Below are 22,246 nucleotides of genomic sequence, written 5' to 3' on the forward strand. Positions count from 1 at the left end.
AGTTCAATTTAATTTAAAACTAATTAGTTAAGGACCAAATACCACGTTAGGTAAAACAGCTTGTGATTCAAGAAATGTTTCATATACTTCAGGCAGTAGCACTTGACTAAGGATATGGCCCACTTATTTTTACTTTTTAATTACCCTTTTTTGTGTTTCCCTTTGGGAGTCACCAGGCAGCCATCTTAAGAAAAAGCTGGGTATTTCAACTGAGTCTTAAAAAAAATAGTACTGGAAATCCCCATTTCCTATGGACACTTGCTAGTTCAGTTTGTTTATTCCCCTAAAAAATGTATTTGGAAAGTTGGAGTTAACAAGCTGAGGCTGGTTCAAGAGAGACAGAAATACCAACGGATAGGAAGGGCTGAGGAGAAGGCTGAACTTCCTAAAATGATTCATATTGGTCACTTAAAAATCGCTTTTATGGACTTCAGAAATAACTGATTGCTTTATTTATTATGTGATGCCAGAAATGATAGAGGAGAAAACATTTCCTCCACAGCACTCAAAATACGTTCATCTCAGTGAATCCAGGCAACAAAATACCCGTTCCTCTCATCTCTATGTAATTAATTGATGTGCCAATTGACCTAGCCTGTTAAAAACACTGCAATCACACCTGGAATATTGTGCCCAGTTCTGGGCCCCTCAGTTCCAGAAGGACAGGGAACTGCTGGAGAGAGTCCAGTGCAGGACAACGAAGATGATGGGAGTGGAGCATCTCCTGTGTGAGGAAAGGCTGAGGGAGCTGGGGCTCTTTAGTTTGGAGGAGACTGAGGGGTGACCTCATTAATGTTTATAAATATGTAAAAGGTGAGTGTCACGAAGATGGAGCCAGGCTCTTCTTGGTGACAACCAATGGTAAGACAAGGGGTAATGGGTTCAAACTGGAACACAGGAGGTTCCATATAAATTTGAGAAGAAACTTCTTCTCAGTGAGGGTGACAGAGCCTGGAACAGGTTGTGGGGTCTCCTCTGGAGACATTGAAAACCCATCTGGACACACTCCTGTGTAACCTCATCTGGGTGTTGTGGCATCACCAAGCCGGCCTGGAACACCTCAGGCAGGTCACCTTTAGCAACATGCCAGCCTCAGCTGAAGCCTCCTGAGAACCCCAGTGCTCTGGAAGCCTGGCCGCCAGCTGGACGAGCTCGAGTACAGCTGGTACAAAGCGCAGCCTGGGAACCACGGACAGCCCGGGCCCAGCGCTCTCCTGTCAGCCCCTGAGGCAACCGGCAGCGCCCGCCAGCCCCTCACGCCGTTCCCGCCAACAGCCGCTCCCATTCTGCGCATGAGCGGCGCTACCCGCGCGCACGGAGCCGGTACGACGCGTGCGCGAGGGTGGGGGGGAAACCTCGCGGGACTTGGAGGGGGGGAGGGGGAGGGGGAGGGGGAGGGAGCTCTGTCCACGCACGCGCCGTCCCCGCGCGCTCCCGGGAGGGGCCGGGGCCACGCGCGTGCGTAGGCGCGGCCGCTGGGCGCGGGCGCCGCGCGGTGAGCCTGCGTGCGCCTGCGCGGGGAGCGGCCGCGAAGCATTGTGGGACACTGCGGCCCGGGCAGGCTGGTGAGGCGGGCGGCGGTGCGGGCACGGCGGGGCCGGGTCGGGCCGGGCCGGGCCCGAGCGACGGCGGAGGAGGCGCCGCCGGGGGCTGCTCGGGCTTAACGCGCTCTTCCTCTCCCTGGTGTGTCTGTAGCAGCCGAGCGGGCGGCGGCGCGATGGCTTCGAGCAGCGGCACCGACGTGATCCAGGTCACCAACGTCTCCCCCAGCGCCAGCTCCGAGCAGATGCGGACGCTCTTCGGCTTCCTCGGAAAGATCGAGGAGCTGCGGCTCTTTCCCCCCGAGTGAGTGCCGGCCCCGGCCCCTCTTCCCACATCCCCCGCGGGGAGCATGGCCTTTCCTCCGCCTCCCCGCGGCCCGGCCGCCGCCTCCGCCCTCCCCTCCCCCAGCGAGGCCGCGGCCCGACTGCGGCCTCCATGGCGGCTGGCGGCGGGACAACCGCCCGGCCCGGCCCGCTCCCGGCCTGCCCCCGGCCCCACCGCGGTGCCCCTCGGCCCGATCGTGTGGCGCGGGATCCCCGCGGGCCCCCTCGCTCAGCGCCGTGCGGGGGTGCTCGGCGGAACGAATCTCCTCTCCTGTGCGCCTGCTGCCTTCTCTCCTCTCTCATAAAGTTGCTGTAAGAGTTCACGTGCTTATTGCAATGGTGATTTTTCGTGTATTTACACTCCGCACGTGTGTGGGGAAAAGACGGTGCTTTACATGGTTCAGTTACACGCAGGCTCTTCCTAGTGCACGTTTTTCTTCAGGAGCTATTTGTCTCTCTCGGCTTAACCTCCAGAACTGTAGGCAGTTTCTGGACAGTTGGCCCTACAACTAAAATTTCCACATCAATATGCATTCCTTGCAGAGAATTCTGTGCAAAGTGGGCAGGTAATCACTAATATAAAAAACATGTACATTTCTGATGTTAGATGTTAACGTTGATTTTGGCAATGTCAGTTTATTTTACAAAACTTAATGTCATTATATGTTGATCTTTTGCATGGATATTATGTAAGTAAAAAGCTTTCTTTGTGCTGTGATGAACGAGGATTGTTTGATTAGAGAAAAATCAAACAAGAACACAGTCCATTATTTCTGATACCCGAGACTATTTGGATTTTTTTGTTTTAGGGGAAAAAAAAGTTATTTTCATCATTGAGTTTTTTATTATTTTCATAATTTAGTTCTTTTCATCATTGAGTCTTCAATTCTTTCTAGCACAAAACCTGGAGATTTCACCCATCCCGCTGGCTGGTCATATATGCAAATTCAGAAAGAGTATTTCCGGTGTTCTTGCGGTTTCCTTTTTTGGGTTGAATTGTGACAATTACATGTTGGAAACTGAAGCATAGAAGGAATTGGAATTTATGTGTAACTGGAATTGGGGAACAGTTCCAGGCACAAGAGTTGTGTTAATAGCTGGGATAATTGTTCTTAAATGGCAAAACTGTTAAGGCTTGGCAGCTAGTGAAGTACCTCACCTTTAAACAGATGCAGTTATTTGATGTGCTGCACTGTATTTTAATGTTTTGTCCAGTTTTTAATGAAGTTCATTATAGGTGAATTCTGTTTCTGAAACTTTGTAGTTTTAGATAACGTTTACCAATCTGTTGAAAGATTACTTCTGTGGTATCAGAATGAAGTGATGACACCTGCCTCCTTTGTTCTGGCATCACATTCTTGTCACTGCAGCTGGGTCACTTTGTTGGTACAGAAACATACCAAGCTGCCTGCCTTTACAGCGTGGCAGTGGACAAAAGGCAACAAGGTGCAAATAACCCCAGTAATGCAGGTGTCAGCCCAAACTGGATGACCAAAAATTACTTTACAAATTTGGCCTCAATTTTATTTTGTATTTCAAACACTGTGATGAAAGAGGAGGATAATACTTCTTCATCCCATAGGAATATTGTGAGGATTTCTTAATATTTATGTAAAAGTTACAGAAAAAAATTTTTTAAAGGAAACTATATAGAAAAAATATAGAAAAGCCACTGAATAAATTAATACAGAACAAGAGATACAATGTAACTAAATAGTCTTGCGCAGAAGATGTAGAAAATATGGAACAGCTGTTGAAAGAGAACATTATTATATATTTCCATTCTGGAGTGTATGTCTTGGTGGAAAAAGACCATTGTTGCAAAATGTATACAAAGATTGTACTGTTGGTAACTAGACCAGGCACTTTTTTGGACTAGGGTTAGTTTTTAGTTTTATTTTAAGGAGGTTTTGTGTCATTTCCATTGTGTTCCAGTCCATACAGGGATGCCAACAGTGCTCTAAACCCACTGCTGGTCTCTGCTGGGGATCTCATCTTAGGGTATTTTGGAGCCTCCGACTTCATTTCATATCAAAGAGGGGTGTATTTTCTAATAGCGCCAGGTTCTTTTATCTGTTTCTTCTAAAGCTGTTTCTGTTCTTTCTCCTTTAAACTTCACGTCCTGACTTTTCCGTGCCCATGGTGTTCACCCATTTTTAGGAGGGCACAGGATATAAATTATGCTTTGTAAATCTTCTCTATAATCGGAATGTCTGTGTCCCAGATTATGTTGGGATTGTTTTTTGCATATAGTATTCCTGCCTAACTGGTCCCATTGCCATTGCTCCGCCTCCTTGTTTGATCCTTCCCTCAGTCACCCAGGTTCTGCTGGCCCCTAGAGAAGCTCCCGATTTTCCCAGATAAAACTTCCTGAGTGTCTCTACATTTATTTCTTTCCCCTTATCCATCTCCTTATTCCAGTTTATTTAATCGGCTGCTACAAGCTTTATGTATACCTCAGCTTCATATTACAGCTTTAATCCACAGCCAGCTGGGTGGCTTCTGCCAAACCTTTTCTGGCCTCATTCTTCTGCTTTTCCTCAACTCCATTTCCTGGTTCTTGTCTTTATTGTATTCCATGGAGCTTCATTTTCTGTGGTGGGCAAACCTGAAAAGTGGAGGGAATGGATTTTCTGAGAGTGCTTTATTTAAAAAAAAAAGTGTGTGCGTATACACGCATATATATTAAAAAGCTTATTCCAGCATATTCTGTTTAGCATATGAAAACTGCCTTTCCATCAAAACTTAAGTTTCTGCTCTGAAACTTTGACATAAAAGGTCTTACGCCATTGTGCTTGAAAGATAAACCAGCATGTTCTGTGGTTGCTCTTTAGATTTGAATAATCTGGCCAAATTTTTATGGACAAAGAATTTTACAAAGAAAAAAGCTCATCAGGTGAAAAATACAGTCTGCAGAGTTAAAGCTTGATGAAATTAGGAGCATACTTAATAATAATTTCTTGTATTGGATGGCATAGTAATTGGCAACATCTTTTGCCTTGATCGGTAACTGCTGATGAAAATTCTCCAAGGCCTGTGTCAGAACATGGGCATTATTGCAGTTGCTGCTGCTCTGCTGAGAAAGTGTGAAAAAGGATGACAACGACTTTTGCTGTTGTTTGTTTTTGTTTTGGTTTGGTTTTTACTCTTCTTTTTTTCCCACCCCATGAACACAATAATGTTGAAGAACATCTCTTGCATGGATAATCTATGAACTCCAGCCTGATTCTAGCCTGATTTTACATCAGTAATAAAGTTTGTGTAAGCGGCACAAATATCCCTTTAAAAAACCCCGGATTTAATATTTAAGATGCTGGTTGCAATATGAGGGAACTTGGTGGAGCGAGTACTTAGAGATTACAATACGAAGGTTGGATTTCCCTGTTTAGCCGCTGTATTTCAGAATCTGCCATGCTTCAGGATGGGCACGTTGTTCAGACACCAGACGCAGTAAATTGTTGGATGTCTTGGCGTTCACTAGCACGATGTCTGAGAGAGAATTACTGAATTTTTTTGATCTCCAGTGAATTAGAATAATGATGGTCTTTTTTTGGTAACTGTTGGGAACGTTCTGTTCTTGATGAATTTTGCTCAGCCACAGCCTGGATTTTTAGAATGACTGGAAATACATTTTTAAAACAACATATGCTGATTTATATTAAATGTCAGGCTGCATAAGCGCAGCCTTTATGTATTTTTGGTGTTGTTTTGTAGACTGGGTTAGCTGTACAGTTTAGTAGGTAGTGGTACTGATCTTTATCAACAGTATCTTCCCTATTTCATGTTCTCATGTTACCACAGACATTTTAAGAATGTTTGAAAATATTGTACTGCATTTACGTTAGAAATTATTTGGAACTTAGGTTAGTGTGCCATTCAGGTATGCCATAACTCCTTGATTTACTCTTCTTTAAAATGTTACTACTGTGATTTTGTTAAGCACTATCTGCTAATGCTGCTTTGGTTTTTATGTTTTCATACAAAGGGGTTAAGAAAAGGCACCACTTTGGCAAGTTGCTGTGTATTCCTAGATACAAAAGGGCTAATAGTTTCCATTTTTCTATGGCTGTGCCATTTACCTCTACAATGTTACTTTCTGTTTTATTGAATGTGCAAGATGAAGTGGATGTTTCTAATTTTGGTATTTTAAAAGCTACAGTGTGTTGGCTCCAATCTAGTTTTTAGTATCAGGTTAGGGCATTTAGGGCGGTTCTGGAGTTTGCATGACTTGCTCAGTGGTGGTGAAGGTTAGAGAGATTTTGGCATTTGCACTAACAAAAATAGATCTGGGATGTCTGTTGATGTCGAAGTCATTCTCCTGAATTCTGATAACTCTCTCTGTGCTTACAGTGCTTTAGGACTTGATCAGTGTTCTTCAACCCAGATAAAATTGTTTTGGCAGCGGGATGCAATTTGAAGAGCTGGTCTTATAACAGGTTCTGGGAACCTAGTTAGTAATGGCAGATCTTTGTCATAAAGAATCAGTGACTGTGTTTCTGGTACTTGAGGGCAGGGCTGACGTCTGTACCGTGGCCTCGTTTAGGAACGAGGGGTTTAGGACTTTCTACTATTTTCAGTACCTGCCCTGTGCCTTCTGGAGGCAGCTTTTGACTCACCTGCTGCACAGTTGTGTCTGCATAATGATTTTTCTTGCTGTTTTGTAGCTTATACACCTGACTAAAGCAAAACCTGCACCGTTTTCAGGATATCTGGACTTTCAAAACCAATTCTGGCCCTTTACAGAGCTGATTCTGCCTCTGGTTTGGGGCGGGTTGGGTTTGGTTTGTTTCAGGGAAGCTGCGGGGGGCACAGTTACATGGCCAAGCATTCTTTCCTATTGTTGTAGGAAGTAGGTATTCTGTTTGGGTTTGTTTGTTTGTTTGTTTGTTTTCCAAATGACTCAAAACTTGTGCATTCTCTTTTGCATTCTCCATGGCTGGAGATAGTTAAAGCTCTATTGTGTCAAGAACTCTCTGTTTCCTGATTGATTTTTTTTTTTTTCTTTTTTTTTTTTTTTTCCCCCAGGAACTTTTCACCCATTAGTGAGATTTAAACTGAAGTGTTGCCTGCCTGAACTTCCTGAATTTATATTTGTTTAGTTCTCTTAACGATGAATGACAGATGCATTTTTAGCAGTGCCCGTCCCTTCAGCACGGACTTGGCAGTTTCTGTATGTTTGAGTTTGATGAAGTTTGGTTTGGAAGCTTCAATGAAATTGTGTTCATAAGTAAAATCATAGCAGTCTTTCAATCATTACCCTCTTTGTTTCATAATCTACCTTAATAAGTAATTTGAGGCCTAAACCAGAGAGTGTAAAACTGCTGGTTTTGTTAATTTACGTGGTTTTTGTAGAAGGGAACTTTTTGTCTTTCTCAAACAAAGCTTTTCTTTGTCTCTTTCCCTTCTCATAGACTGGTCATGAAAACTGATTTCTATTTAGGTGACTGGTCGTAGATATATTGTGCATAACAGAATTAATGCCCAGTTACAAATCAGTCAATAACACTGTTTCTGCAGTTTTGCAGTGAATTGGCTTCCTTCAGTGTAATTTTGTGTCCACCGTCATGCAAAATGATGATTGGTATGAAACCTGCAATCGTGTTCTTGCACAGAGAAGTACCCGGAGTCCCCTGTGCCTTCCTGGGCTGGGAAGACAGGACAATTTACAAGTTTCATACTGTCAGACTTGCTCCCATATGAGTAATTTCTTTCTTTCTTTCTTTTTCAGTGATTCTCCTTTGCCTGTTTCATCGCGTGTCTGTTTTGTAAAGTTCCATGATCCGGACTCAGCAGTTGTGGCCCAACATCTGACAAACACTGTATTCGTTGACAGAGCCTTGATAGTCGTACCGTATGCAGAAGGTTTGTGCATTGTTTAATGGCCTATGAAGCCACCATATGATGGCATTTTGTTCCAGTATAGTTCACAAAAATGAGGATTAGTAGAATGTCAAACACATAAGATATTAACGTTTTGAAACCCTTGGTATATTGCCGTTGGCCCATGGATTAAATATATTTTTATCTAGTGCCACTGAATGAAAGTGAAAAGTTTACCTCTTACTGGTTTTGTGTGTCTTTAAGTTTAGAATATTAACATTTTAGGCAGAATTATTTGCAAATTTTGCTCTTTATCAGTCTCAATGAGACATTTTCCTAAACAGACTTATCCAAACAGGTCAGCATTTTAAGGCAGTTTTGCCTTAATTGTTTGCCACTTTCACATAAGCATAAATCTCTTCATGAGAGTGGTTTCTCCCTCCCCAAGAGTGCCTGGGAGAGCAGATTAATGTTATTTTGAGATATGCTGCCACTGCCTTGAGTTGGGAGCTTCCCTGCCAGGGCGCTCGCTCTCCTCTGAAGTCCGGTATACCAAGGGTTTGAATAATTCTGGTGTAATTTGAAAGTGAGATCTTCCGAGAGGTGCCAAATGGGCACTGGTACTAGTTTTTTATTCCAAGTTTTCTTGTTCATCCGAATTTCACTGAATAATAAACTCTTCTCTCTGTTATTTGTGTGTGTGATTTTTGTAGTGGAGAAGGCAAATGCAAAGCCCTTCCAGATGACTGAAAAACAGTGGGTCCTCTGCAGCTACAGGGGATTCTAGACATTAACTAAAGGCCAGCAAGCACTCAAGTCCCCAAGTGTTTTCCTGGTGTAACCACTTGTTAACTGCATTTTCTCTTCTTCTTTTTATTTTTACATTTTAGGGTGTTACAGTAATTTGAAAGGCAATGAGCAGGGTTTTTGGAACTTACCTTAAAAGCAAAGTGCCGAGAAGACACCTCTTCTTGCAGAAGTCTTATTAAACTCTTCTAGACTTGCTTTAGACGTAATTGATTTCCATTGTACTGTTTCTTTATCTTCTTCTGAAATAATGGATTTTCCCAGATCTCTTGAATTCAATAGAATCTCTGCAGATTAAGTCGTACTACAGTAATAAATTTGGTACGTGGCCTGGGTTCAGACCTATAATCAAGACATGGTAACGCTGTAGGCTGCCTTTTGAGGCCTGGTGAGCTGTCTTATCTTTGTATTCCTTAAACTTAAAAGATGTGAAAATTTAATTTCTGGAATGTAGGAATCTGCAGCGTGACCTTTGATTAAGATGTGCTGCTTTTTAGGGTACGGAACACATTCTGAAATTGCCCTTGAGTTACTGCTTCTGCTTTCACCAGTTTAGGTATAATAGCATAGTTGAAAGGCATCTTGTCCTTGTCTTCATATTAAAACATGATATATTATAGCAGCAGTCCCTCTGAGTTAGTCCTGAAATGTTCTCCAAGGCCCATGGTGAAGAGTGTTAGTGTTTAACTTTTCCAATAAGGATGAAAACATTTTTCTCTTCGTCAGTCTGCCTTTGTCCGTGTGCTTCATGGTAGATAAATCTGGCACATGGAGAAATCCGCCCAGCAGTTTTGGTGCAGACTGTGTAAAGAAAATAAAACTAATAAAGCAGAATATTTGAATGGGCCTATTTAAATCAAGGAGTTCCTCATGGGCCTTTTCTGGGACATTCTAGCGGTTCAGAATATTAATGTTTTTGGCATAATGATGTGGCATATCACAAGAGATATGTTCAGCCCATGAAGTTCTGCCCCCTGGTTTTCAGTGCTCCGTCCCTGTGCTGGAGGAGAGTTTTCCCCACAAACACATCCTGCCAGAGTTCTAATTGAAGAAGCTGTTTGAGCATGATACAGCAAGGTTCTTAAAACCATAGTGAAACTGCTTGTGTGCTTAAAGCCAGGCATATGCTTAACTACTGTGCTGAACTGGGCCCTTCTCTCTTTTATTTTCTATTGTGATGATGCTGTATTAATATTGCCTGTCACTAAAGTAAATGTTTATTGTCTGTTTAGTGCAGTAATTATCCCCTATATCACAAGTGCACTCCAGTTTTAACATACACAGACACTTTGGTGTTGGCTGTTGCTTTGTGTTATAGAACTATACACAAAGTCTACGGTAAGGTTTAGTATTTGTAATTTTCTCTGTGATATTCCTAGATTTGGAAGGAATTCTAAGGTTAAAGGTGGCTGGGGGGGTATTTAGGTTCTTTGGTTAATGTTTGTTTCTTTTGTCTGTTTCTTTTTCTTTCATTTCTACACATTCATGCAGTATTTCATGGTTCTAACAAAGCAGCAGTAAAAAAAAAACTCTTGAAGCATGAAAATTAACTGGTGAGGGGCCTCATTGCTTTTTTTTTAAATTGTAGTTTATTTATTTCTAAATATTTTTAAAAAAAACCAAAACAAGTAGAGGATCAGATGCATGATTTTTTTTTTAATGGATGCAGATCTTCTATGAGGTGTCTCAAGATAAGTCTGAGGATTTGTATTTAGATGCCAGAAATGTTGTAGTTGCACTAATTTGAAATGTTTAGATATAATTTATAAATATCCTCTGAGACATAATTTTGCATGCAAAATTACCCCATAATCTCTCTGTAGGTATGTTAATATATTTATGCATTAATGCCCTTTATCTAAATGACCTTTTTCCCCCCTCTCCCTCCATAACTTCTGGTATCTAAATTGGTGACAGCTCAATGACACAAGCAAGATAACAGTGCTGTGTATTATACATTTGTTTATATTATCGGCACTTCTCAGTATAGGTGGAAGGAACCATTACCTTTATTTAACAGTGGTTTTTCTTTTTTGTTGTTGTGTTTTACAGTTCTTTTCCCTGGTTCAGCCTGAACTATATACCAGGCCCTGCTGAAAATACCACCCAACAGTTTTCTTCTGCAGCTTATCCAGTTTCTCTTAAGTGCCCTGTACATATTGTATGTTTTATGATGAGATGCAGTTTCTTAATGTGTATTACAGAAACACTACTGGTATTTGCAACTATATAGTAAAATTGTTTTATTGAACTCTCATTTTGGGGGCTTGGGCACATTAACAAATTAATCCATCTGTATAGGGCTTTTGCTGTTGGATAGAATAAAAATACCTACACAATTACCTGTTTCATAGTAGGGCCCTTAAAATTATATGTGCAGAGCAGGCAGTAAAGTAAGACACTTGCCTTAGTTGGCTGCAAGATTTTGGGCCAGAAGTTCCTTCTGCAGTGGCAGTATGTAGCAGCATTCTTGGTACAATAACATGGCACATGTTGGAACAAATGCAATTTACTGCGCAGGTAAGGAATGTGCCGCACCGTACTGTATGTCTGCAGCCACCACCCCCAGACACACACACAGCGCATTGCAGACCTGCAGAGCCTTTCGTGGTCATTTGACAAGTCAGCAAAAGCCCTACGCTTGATTCAACCCAAAATATTTCCATACCTTCTCTTTAAGTTTTACAAAATTTATATGGTAGGTGTAAAAGAAAACTTAGTGAACTGTACCATATTATTAACCCCTAAATCAAACTTTTTTTGTCTTGTGTATCTTGATTTTTCTGTGTGCTTTGTAGTGAAGCAGCCGACACGAGTCGTTGTTCATAAAACAGCTTTTGAAAGTTGAGAGCACACCCCTGGAGAACCGACTGTGCTTGCTTACGTTTGGTTCATGACTTAAAAATCGAGTACAGGTGATGAAATCTTGGCAGTGTTAACAAAAAAGTAGTGTGTATTGTGCTATTTTTTTTTTGCTCTAGAAACTTAACCTTTTGTAGAGAAAAAGGAACAGTCAAATTTTCACACATTGAAGTTTCATTCTGACATAAAAATTAATGATAAATATTAATAGACATCAAGCTTTGTATTTTAGCCAACATAAGTACTTTCAACAAACTCAGGTGGTGTATCAGGGAGACATTTTCTGGGTGTATTTGTGTATTTTCTGCCTGGGGAATGGGACACGCTCTAATGCGAGGCTGTTTCTCTGCAGGAGTGATTCCTGATGAGACTAAGGCTCTGTCTCTCTTGGCACCAGCCAACGCGGTGGCAGGTCTGCTGCCCGGGGGGGGACTGCTGCCCACACCCAACCCGCTCTCTCAGGTACTGTCCTGTACAGATTCTCTTCAGTTAGTTGCTTTATTTTTTGATGTTGTTTGGGGGGTTTTTGGTGGGATTTTTGTGTGTGTTCCTTTTTTAAAAAACTACTTTTAGTTTTATTTTAAATTATTTTCAGCACAAGTAGATTGATGTGCTGATGCTGCTTTCTGGAATGTTTTAGTGCATATACCTTGATGGATTGTTACCGCTGTCTGATATGAACTGTGGCAAAATGGTGCTAAGTTGCTAGATGATGCACGTTCATTTCCCTAATACCATGTTACTGGTATCTCAAGGGCCCTGTGTTTTTATCTCTCACCCCTATTATCCATTTTACACTTAGGGGCAGATTTGACGAGCAGTAGAGATCTCGTAGATTTTAATTCCAGGAGTTGACGTGCTGTGGAGATACCTTCCATTATTACTGCAACGGAGGGGAAAAAATTGTAGCCTGTTTGCTCGTTATCTAGATCCATAAGAATTCTTGTGGAAGATGAACAGTAAGAATGATACATTGTGGAAGAAGTTTTAGTCGAAGCACATATCTTGTTAGGGAACAGAGAATCAAAAGTACAAGAGTCAAATTAATAAGAATAAAGCGTCATTAGTCCTGCAGCTCTCAAACGTACTTCTTTAGCTTGTGCTGGGCTCTTCCTTGTGCAGCATCTGCTGTGATTTCTGATTGTGTGAGAGACACACTTGCCTTTGAGCTGCTCAGAATGGCATTTTAATCCTGTGTACAGGAAAAAGTCTGAAGTTTCGCTTGGAAACTTGAGGAAAGGAATGGAAGAAACAAATACTCTCTTAAAGATTCACTTCACCAAAAGCTGTATCTATATAAATTCCTGCAAACACCTTAATTTGAGTTCTGTCATGTTGAATCACAGCCTATCTAATGGTGGAATTTAGCACATCCGTTTTGGGGAAAATGATGGTGGACAGTCAGCTCCTTTGACTGTCACTGGGAGCTGCTCATCTCACTTGGTAAAAATTCCATATCGTTGTAGTTCATGTTCCCAAAATCAGGATGTGGGAATGCGGCTTTTTCTTTGGAGGCCGCAGGGAGAGGCCTGGGCAGTTTCCAGAAATCAGCTGAGTGAAAAACTCACCAAGTGGAAGGTTCTGCTCCCTTCCACCACCCGCCCTCGCAGCTGTGGTTGTGCCGGCTCTGGAGCTCGTCGGGTCCTTTTGTGAACTCTATGTCGATGCAGACAGCGCAGAAATTATTCACTGATGGGTGGGTGGGTTGAACTGGGTGACAAGAGTCTTGGGTGGCAGAGCAGGCAGAGGGGCAGTGAGAAGGAAGGAAGGGCATGTTTTGATTATCTCGCTTCCAATGGCCAAAAAATGAGGTTCTTACCTGAGGTGTCTAGATTAATTTAAGCAATTCAGACTTAAGCCATCATCCTCTAGTGGCTTTTCAACCCATTTGCCAGTTTTAACCAAATTAGATAAATTTGCAGAGATGTAACAATATTACATTGTCATTTAAGATAAAACATGTTTATTTCAATACTAAATTCATTAGGTATGGGGTAGTTGGCTCAGAAACTTAAAATTAATTTTCATTTTAACTCTGAAAAAGAAATTCATTTCAAACTATTTGTGAAGACAGTGGAATGCTTTATTATTTTTACATTTTTTTACTTCTTTCTTTTTTTTCCTCCTACCTGTTGGGATGCAAAGGAGACAGAATTTCCTGTTGGAAGATTTATGGGGAAGAAAAATAGTCTTTCCTGTACCAAGCTTTGGAATACTTGAATAAGGAAAACTGAATATTCTGACTGACGTTAGTGTAATGGTTCCTGTAGCTAAAGCCTGACTAAACCCCAGGTCAGGTTTCCAGGTGTCTGAGGCTCGGGATGCTGATCCGAGTGCCGTTCTGGGCAGAGGGCTGTGTGTAACTGTGTCTCTTTGCAGATCGGTGCTGTTCCTTTAGCTGCTTTGGGAGCTCCTGCTCTTGATCCTGCCCTGGCGGCTCTGGGGCTTCCTGGAGCAAACTTAAACTCTCAGGTATGTCACACATACTAACGTTTGCTTTATTTTTTTATCTATATTTGTATAGCAGATACATTTCACTAGAATATGTTATGCTCTTAGTGTTTACCCGTTCTATTAAATAACAAGCTGAAGATCTGGAAATACTACACTTAGGTTGGAACAAGTGTTAGGAGGTATTACTTTTTCTGAAAGGCCTGAATCGATGTAGTCTGCACATCCTGATGGTTCTTTAAACTTCTTAAAGTGGTTATAGCATACAGTCTTTGTTTCTTGGCATAGCCGGTTGATATATGACCGCTTTTGCCTGTCTTAAAAGCAATTTTCATTTATATCAGTTCAACAGCCACTTTCTGAAAATGCAGTGATTTATTTTTTCCAAGTACCTGTTTGGAATAAATAGTATCAGTAGTAGTGTCAAATTAAAGTCCAGAAGGACCTAAAAAATTATTTGGGACTAGTGATGAAATATTCCAGATAGGTGTCATTATCAAGCTATAAATCTCTCTTGTACTTATAGTAAAAAAAAAATGTTTGTTTTAGTTTTGTAGATGGTGAAAATACTGATGAGACTTTGTTAGGCTGTAGTCATTTTAAAAATGAATTTTAAAAGACTTTACTAAGAAATAGTAGAATATTGAGTTAATATTTAAGATATAAAATGTCTTGTTGAAGACATAAATAAATATCTTATTTAAGATATAAAACCAGAGAACATGTTTTATAGATGCAAGAAGTAGTAATGATTTAATGCAGTGCTATGAAGTCCATCATTTAGGATTCTCCATGCATACCATGTGTAGTGACAAGTAAATAAGGCTGATAGTAAAATAACAAATAAAAAAAAATAAGCATTCTAAATGCATATTAGAAAAATCTACCCTTGGTCTGATGAAGGATTATTTTCTGTGCCCGTTAAGGCAACTGACTGTAGAACTGTTTGGGTTCAGCACGTGGCTGCCTCTATATGAAGAGAATTAGTGGGAAGTGCAATTGTAATGACATCTAGATTTTCCTAAGAGCTGCAAAATATATTTTTAATGGAATTTTTAGAATAACCAAGCTTTCACATATTGTTCTTAAATGGACATTGAGGACTGCCCATGGACAGGTGAATTAGTTTGCTAATGAGGTCTCTGTTCTCTTGAAGTAACAGAGAAATAACCTGTAGATACCAGAAGTGTGGTGGGTTTTATTTTAAAGTGCTTCGATTCTTTCCAAGAGAGCACCTGTGTTTGGCCACTTTGGAAAAAAAATCTTTGCTTTGGCCACATTGAAGGAAGATCATCTTCTTGAGCATGCAACATGGTTTTAACCTTTTTTTTCCTCTCCCAGTCTCTTGCAGCAGATCAGCTACTAAAACTCATGAGCACCGTGGATCCAAAGTAAGCATCAGTGCTTGAAGTATTTGTGTTTCAGTACACTGATCTGGGGAGTGTCGGTTGGGATTCAGTATCTGATCTGTGTCCGGCTGGATCTAATTAACGTTGTAGAAAACTTGTGTCTTGGAGCCTTGTGCAGACTCTGTGGTAGAGAGAAGAGGGGGAGGAAATGAACGTCATTCAGCCTTGTATCTATGGAGTAACACCAGCCGATCTGTGGGATTTAATTGAGCTAGGGACAGAAATCCAGGTTTTTTTGTATGTCATTTTTGTCACTGTGTCTTGTTGGTGCTGGTGTCTCGTGCCACTGCGTTCAGCACAGATACCACATCTTAGACTTACTGCGCTGTTACCCAGCTGTGACAAAATGCAGGCAGGTTGCGATTCACTTGAATCAGCCGCTATGAATGTATTTCTTGGGCTCATCAATGCTGAACTTCCAATATTCTCTTTAATTTACCAGGCTGAACCATGTAGCTGCAGGTCTTGTTTCACCGAGTCTGAAATCAGATACCTCCAGTAAAGAAATAGAAGAGGCAATGAAAAGAGTACGAGAAGCACAGTCGTTAATTTCTGCTGCTATTGAGCCAGGTAATTTGAAATTGTAGAAGAACTCCTTCAGTCCCGATGGAGTTTCGACATAGTGTGTGATAAAAACTAGCGGTCTGCAGAATATTGGCTTAATGCTTTCATGTTCTAAAGTGACTCAGTTTATAGTTGACAGGTTTGTAATTGTCCCACAACATGGATTCTGCACATGTCCTGCAGAATGATGCAGGGAGTTAATCGCCTCTTGTTTGCCCCAAAATTCACTTGATTTGAAGATGGTAAAATGCTTTGAGCTTTCCCTGGTTGAAGTTCTGAGATTTCACTGGAAACAGCAAGTCGCTGAACGACCTGAGTGCTGCTGGTTTGTTCTTGGGGGCGATGTCCTTTCTTTTCATTTCTCATCTGTGGAACTCTCTAAAGAGTTTTTTTTTAATAACTTATTTCAGTAGATTTTACTTTAGAATAAGATGCAGCAGTTCATCCACAAATCTGAGAAGCAATAATGTGGAACACCGTAAATATAGTTTTGCAGCCTCCTGATCATTTTCAGGAAAGAATAGAGCTCCTTTTCTTCTATTATACCAGAAAAAAAGTGATGATGGTTTTGCCTGAGACTTTTTGTGGGCAATTCAAAGCAGTAATTTGAGAGGTTCTTTAGTCCATTGCAAAATGGCAGAGATTCTGAGATTCCAAGGAGACTACGTTGCCCTGCAGCTATCATCTTTTCACTGATGTAAATAAAATATTTTCTGAATTTTGCATAAAACTTTATGCTGGTTTATGCCACATACCTGTCTTTGTCATGTGCTCATTCTTTGTGTGTCATCTTTTAAAGAAAAGGATAGATAAGCCTTTATTTCAATTGTCAAAATATTCCTTAGGTTTTCTTTACCTTATTTATATCTATAGTATGAAGCTCAACTTCCTTACCTTTATAAAATCTTTTTGAATACTAAAATAACATTGGGTTTTTTACTCTGCTTTTCCTTTTTAACTCCAGACAAAAAAGATGAAAAACGAAGGCATTCAAGGTCCAGGTCACGCTCAAGGAGGAGGAGGACGCCTTCTTCATCTAGACACAGGTAGGTAGCTTATTTGCTTTAAAACAAACAAACAGAAACCATAGATGAAACAATAATTAACTATTTATCTCCTGTGTCTGTGTGTTGCTGCCAGACGGTCAAGAAGCAGATCAAGGAGAAGGTCCCATTCAAAATCGAGAAGCAGGAGGCGATCTAAAAGTCCAAGGCGGAGAAGATCTCATTCCAGAGAGAGGAGCAGAAGGTCCAGGAGCACATCCAAAACCAGGTAATTGCTTCAGTAAATTCATCCTGTTTGCTAGAAGTTCTTATGTTTTGGTGCTTGCTTAAAAAAAAACCCCAAACAAACCATACAAAAACCACAAAGAAACAACAGACCTTGGGAAAAATGAACTAGCGGCTCTTCTGAAGTACCAGTCCCATGTAAGATCCTATGGAACTCTGATCCACTGTCCCGTATGTGTGCACAGTCAGGGACACGGAAGCAGGGAATGTGCTTTTCCCAAGAGTCAGGAGGTGCCGGAGGCTGGGGCTGAATCAGTCGCTGTCTTTGCAGAGCAGGAGGCGTCCAGACTTGCAGATTTTGTGCTGTTCATACACAGAAGCTACAAAAGAGCTGTTCTTGTATATAGCGTGAGATAACTGTAATCTTTCTTTCTTTTCCATTAATATAATACGACTGGCTCCAGAAAAAACTAAACCATCTATGTTATCCAAAGTAATGATGTCTGCATTCATTTTCCTACATAGCAAAAGTAGTGAATGCTACTTGAATAGTTTGAAAATGACTTAAACTTAAAATCTGTATTTTACTAAAAGGGATAAAAAGAAGGAAGAGAAAGAAAAGAAACGTTCTAAAACTCCCCCCAAAAGCTACAGCACAACTAGACGATCGCGAAGCACAAGCAGGTACAGTAACAGGAAAGTTTTCCTTGGTCTCCATTTCCAGCATGCTTTATCCACTTAGTAGAAAGAACGTTCTAGTGTGCAATAGGAGGATGATTCTGTTGTGGATATATTGAGGATATGTATATATATGTGTTCTCTACCTGTGTCTAGAAGATGCTTTACTTTTGTCCCTGATGCTGTAATTTTCTGGAGTGTTGTTTGGGCTTAGAATAGTTTCTACTTGCTCTGTATCAAGGAGAACATGATGCTTTGAGGTCACATTTAAACGCTTTCCTGATTTATGGGATAAATACATGCAAATGGGTACCATTCTCTTTTAAAAAAGCTTTGAAAATCAACTTGCCATATTAACAAAAACAAAGAAAGAGGGGCAGTATCTGTAGCAGGGTACAAGCTGGCACTTTGCTCACAAAGGTGGAGGCAGAGCAGGACACGACTTGCTCTGCTGCTCTGTATCTGTGGGTCTGCAGTGCTGCTGAGATCAAATATCCATTCTCAACTCAACATGTTCGCTGCCTTTTGAGCAGTACTGGTTTTGGAGTCAGAGATTGATTTGTAGCTTTAAAAAAATAATAAAATAAAAAAAGATGCTCTATTTCTCTTTCCTGTAGAGAAAGACGACGTCGAAGAAGCAGGAGTGGATCACGGTCACCTAAAAAACCCAGGTCTCCCAAAAGGAAAATGTCCCGCTCCCCATCTCCAAGAAGGTCAGTGAACCTCTTGGCTAAAAAAATACGGTGTGTGGGTGGAAAATTCCCAAGATGTGATGTAGCGAAGGTGACGATGGGTTGTCAAGGTGCTGTTTGGCCTTCACGTGATGTCCTGGGAGCAGCAAGTTCATCTCTGCTGCCGTCTCTGCTGTGGTTTAATCGGCTTCCAGCTCCGAGCGTCCCTGCGCTGGTGCCCAGGGCTGAACTGGGACGGAAGGAGCTCCAGCATCACACACACAGTGTCGCTCATCTCAGCATGGGGTTTGATCCAGGGCTGACAAATCAGCATGTTTGGTTATTTTCTGAGTGAATGGTGCATTTAGTTGCATGCAGCCATTTCTCCCGTCAGACTGTAATGAGCTGTGTGTCACAGTCTGGCCGTGGTCTGTGCTCTGGTGATGGAGCGCTGTGATTGTGCTTTTCATTTTTCCACGTGCTTTGTCGTTGTAGGCATAAAAAGGAAAAAAAGAAGGATAAAGACAAGGAGAGAAGTAGAGATGAGAGGGAGCGGTCAACAAGCAAGAAAAAAAAGAGCAAAGACAAAGAGAAGGATCGAGAACGAAAATCCGAGAGTGATAAAGACGTGAAAGTATGTTTAAAAACCTCTTTACCTTCCCTGCCTGTCCCACAGTATTAACCTTAAAGCAACGGGGGATTTGAAAGCAAGTTTGACTTTTTTATTTATCTCGGCAAAGCAGGTCACAAGGGATTATGATGAAGAGGAACAAGGATATGACAGCGAGAAGGAGAAGAAAGAAGAAAAGAAAATGGCAGATTCTTCCTCCCCTAAGGTGAAGGAGTCTGCGGCAGAGAAGGGCAGCGGGGATTCAGGCAGGGAATCCAAAGTCAATGGGGATGATCATCACGAGGAGGACATGGACATGAGTGACTGAGGAGCCTTTGCAGCGAACCGGCTGCAGACGTGCGTCAGTGTCATTCCTGTGTGATTCTTTTACGCTGTACTCGTTAATCCTAAATCTAGCTGTACACAGCTCTGAGCTCTCCATGGTTTGTAAATCTCCCGTACTAACTCCCGTCGAACGCTTTTAGAGAGGGAACCATCCTCGTCACGGCCCAGAGGGACGCGTCCCAAGGCGGTTTCGCTGACTTGGTGACGCTTCGAGCGCAAGTGACCAGCTGCATGCGTCTCCAGCAGGCACAGACTGTTGGTGTCTGACCTCCTTGTAGTGAACCAGCTCACCTACGATAGTGTTCCTAGAATTTGATTCATTGCAGTAATAGAGCAGTATAGGGAATGCACTGACTGCATGTTGATCGTGGCAGAAACATCCTACATGTTCCAAAATCCTACAGCATATGGTGGATCTACTTAAGGGTCTTAAGTGTGACTACACAAAAATAAAGTGACAGTACATCTGCAAGTAAGCATTCTGGTATAGGTAGGGGTTTTGTTTTGTTTTGGGTTTTTTTAAGCCATGCGTGTGGCTGGGGTTGGTTTTGTTTTGTTTTTCCCAGTGGGTTTTGTTTTGCTTTGACAAAGTTAAAATGCACTAACCTTTTTGAGGGCTTTTTGTAATCTGTCTGTTCAAGTCCATCTCAGGTGAGTCGTAATGGTTCTTCGCTTTTTCTCTTGAGCCTTGGGAATTGAAAATCTCCGCTTGATCAGTGCCCAGTGATTAAAGGTTGATTTGTGCAGTTTTCATAAGCCAGGTCGTTTAATTTGTTATTGAGCTGAACACATTGCAAAAAGGTAGTGCATTTTAAGATCAACCTTTGTATGCTTTTAAAAGCAGGTCTACTTGATAATGTACTTTTTACTTGATCTCAAGTTGTATAAACTAATAAATTTGTGTTACTGTCACTGCAGTAGTATCTTATGCACACAGTGATTCCATGTTATCTGCAGAGTAGTTAGACAAGCTGTTTTCTTAGTTACCCAAGTTCAAGAGCTTTTACTTTTGTGCAGGTAAAAAGACAAAAGTAGGCGACAGTCTGTGCCATGTTGATGTACAGTTTCTGAAATTGTTTTACAAAACTTTGATAATAAAACCCTTAAACTTATACTCATGTTCCTATAAAACTCTGCTGGTATTTATTTACACCACTGAATATATGAGGCTTTACCTCATTCAGTTAGAGGACACATTTTTCTTCTGTCTATTTTTAAAAGATCTTGACAACTCCTATAAGCACAGGTGAGTATGTTACACTAAAGAAAGAATTATGGTATTTTGGGGAGGAATGAAGGGAAAGGGCTTAGACTGGGAATCTAGAGGCATTATAGGACAAGTACTTTTAAAAAGAAATATGCATTTGTAAAACTTGTTTGTATTTTCATTGAAATACCAACACCCACCTCTCCAGGCGTGGGAACAGCGATTGAGTGTATGGACAGAGCTGTCCATGGCAGCTACACCCTGTGGGTTTGGATGGGGAAGGTTTGGAATGAAGCTCAATGGTCAAAACCCCTCTGCTCTAAACCAGCCTGTTGCCCCAGGCAAAGCGGAACTTGCCATTTAGATACATGGTATCACTTTCAGTTGGTAAAAATGTACATTTCTACCAATTCTGTTTTGAGTATTTTGTCAATACAGAGGTAAGTGTTATACAACCAGTTCTAGGCTTTTATTTCCAGTGGAGAGAGGGAGAGTTAGTACCAGGTGCATGATGACTTCAGAGATGTGTCTCATCCTTGTCATCACATATGTATATGTGAAGTACAAGAACATAAATGGATTTATAGTAGTAAGGTAAAACCTCTGGGGACTCCGTTGTTGTGAGAGTTGTTCACATGCTGAAACAAAGGCCCAAGTCAGGGAATTGAGCTCAAGAGGGGAGATCAAGGGATACGTGTAATTATTTTACTAACACCCCAGGGCTGTGTTGTGTCCTACCTGCGCAAACACACACTGGAGAAACAGGTGGTTTTAGGCCACATTTGCTAATCACAAACACAACTTACATATTTTGTTTATTGCTTTCCAGGAATGCAGAACAGCAACATCCAGACTACAACCACAGTTCACCTCAATCTCAGGTTCTAGCCCGTGGTGTTTTAAGCACCTTCTGTAACTGCAAATGTCAGTTCTCTTTACCCTTTGTAAATATGAGATCTTTTTTTTAAGGGTTAGCAAACTCTTAGCTGTAAAGGGATGTGCTGATCTCTGCTCTGCAAGCTCAAGCTTTGGTGCTTGCAGGAGGCCAGAAGATCCATTCTGGGTCAAAACTAAACCAAAAAAACCTTCTACAAGGCAAAAATTAATCTTCTGAAGTTCCAGGTTTTGCCCTTTAAGTCATTCACAGCTCTTCCAAGAGACAACTGTTATAAGCAGCTGTCACATCGTGTTATTGAAATGATAACACCTCTGGCTTTAGGAGATAAAACTTGTGTAATTACCAATTGTGGTTCAGCAAACTCCAAGGGCTCCTCCAACTGCTGCTGTTCCACTGAACCAGACAGGCCACAGGGTAGAGAACAGTCTGTACTGAAAATGCAAGATTATATTTAAAAATGGACCAAACAAATGCCCTTGCAGAATGCAGCACTGTGAACCTGTTCCCTCAGAGATGCACGTCTATAGTCTCTGTAGATACATCTGCATCTCTGGAAAAGTATGGGGAGGGGAAAAGTAAACTTGATTTTCACCTGTTGAACAGTTTAAGAATCAAACATCGTATTTTGGTCTTTATTCTAACAAATGATACAACCAAAAGTTACTATCAGTGAAGGTAAGTTAAAAACATGGACCAGACAACTAGTAAAATGCAAAAAAGTGACATTGTTTCCATGATAATTACAAATTGTAAGGAAAATAAATGTGAAACTGCAGCATTACAGGAAATTTGTTAATACAGATTAAATAATGCAGTTATCCTTGCATGAA

At 41.2% G+C, this 22,246-nt stretch overlaps 1 protein-coding gene across 6 annotated transcripts; it reads left to right on the forward strand.

Moving 5' to 3' along the window:
• Nucleotides 1-1,535: 1,535 nt before the first annotated feature.
• On the forward strand, nucleotides 1,536-20,417 carry SRSF11 (serine and arginine rich splicing factor 11; the record flags this gene model as incomplete). Of its 6 annotated transcripts, none has more annotated exons than XM_080348602.1 (13): nucleotides 1,536-1,565; nucleotides 1,696-1,845; nucleotides 7,594-7,727; nucleotides 11,707-11,816; nucleotides 13,734-13,826; nucleotides 15,147-15,196; nucleotides 15,657-15,784; nucleotides 16,743-16,824; nucleotides 16,919-17,050; nucleotides 17,602-17,691; nucleotides 18,303-18,398; nucleotides 18,852-18,990; nucleotides 19,097-20,417. In XM_080348602.1, 12 exons carry the CDS (start codon nucleotides 1,718-1,720, stop codon nucleotides 19,292-19,294), a joined length of 1,380 nt encoding a protein of 459 aa, XP_080204728.1. In that variant the 3' UTR covers nucleotides 19,295-20,417. The 6 variants fall into 6 exon arrangements, with proteins under 6 accessions (XP_080204728.1, XP_080204727.1, XP_080204729.1 ...); XM_080348604.1 differs by lacking the exon at nucleotides 1,536-1,565 and adding an exon at nucleotides 6,891-7,035 and having other exon boundaries at nucleotides 1,726-1,845; XM_080348606.1 differs by lacking the exons at nucleotides 1,536-1,565; nucleotides 1,696-1,845; nucleotides 7,594-7,727 and adding exons at nucleotides 8,653-10,045; nucleotides 10,545-10,653; nucleotides 11,291-11,407.
• Between the last annotated feature and the right edge of the window lie 1,829 nt (nucleotides 20,418-22,246).

Source organism: Nesoenas mayeri, assembly GCF_963082525.1.
Source record: "Nesoenas mayeri genome assembly, chromosome: 8".
Lineage (NCBI taxonomy): Eukaryota > Metazoa > Chordata > Aves > Columbiformes > Columbidae > Nesoenas > Nesoenas mayeri.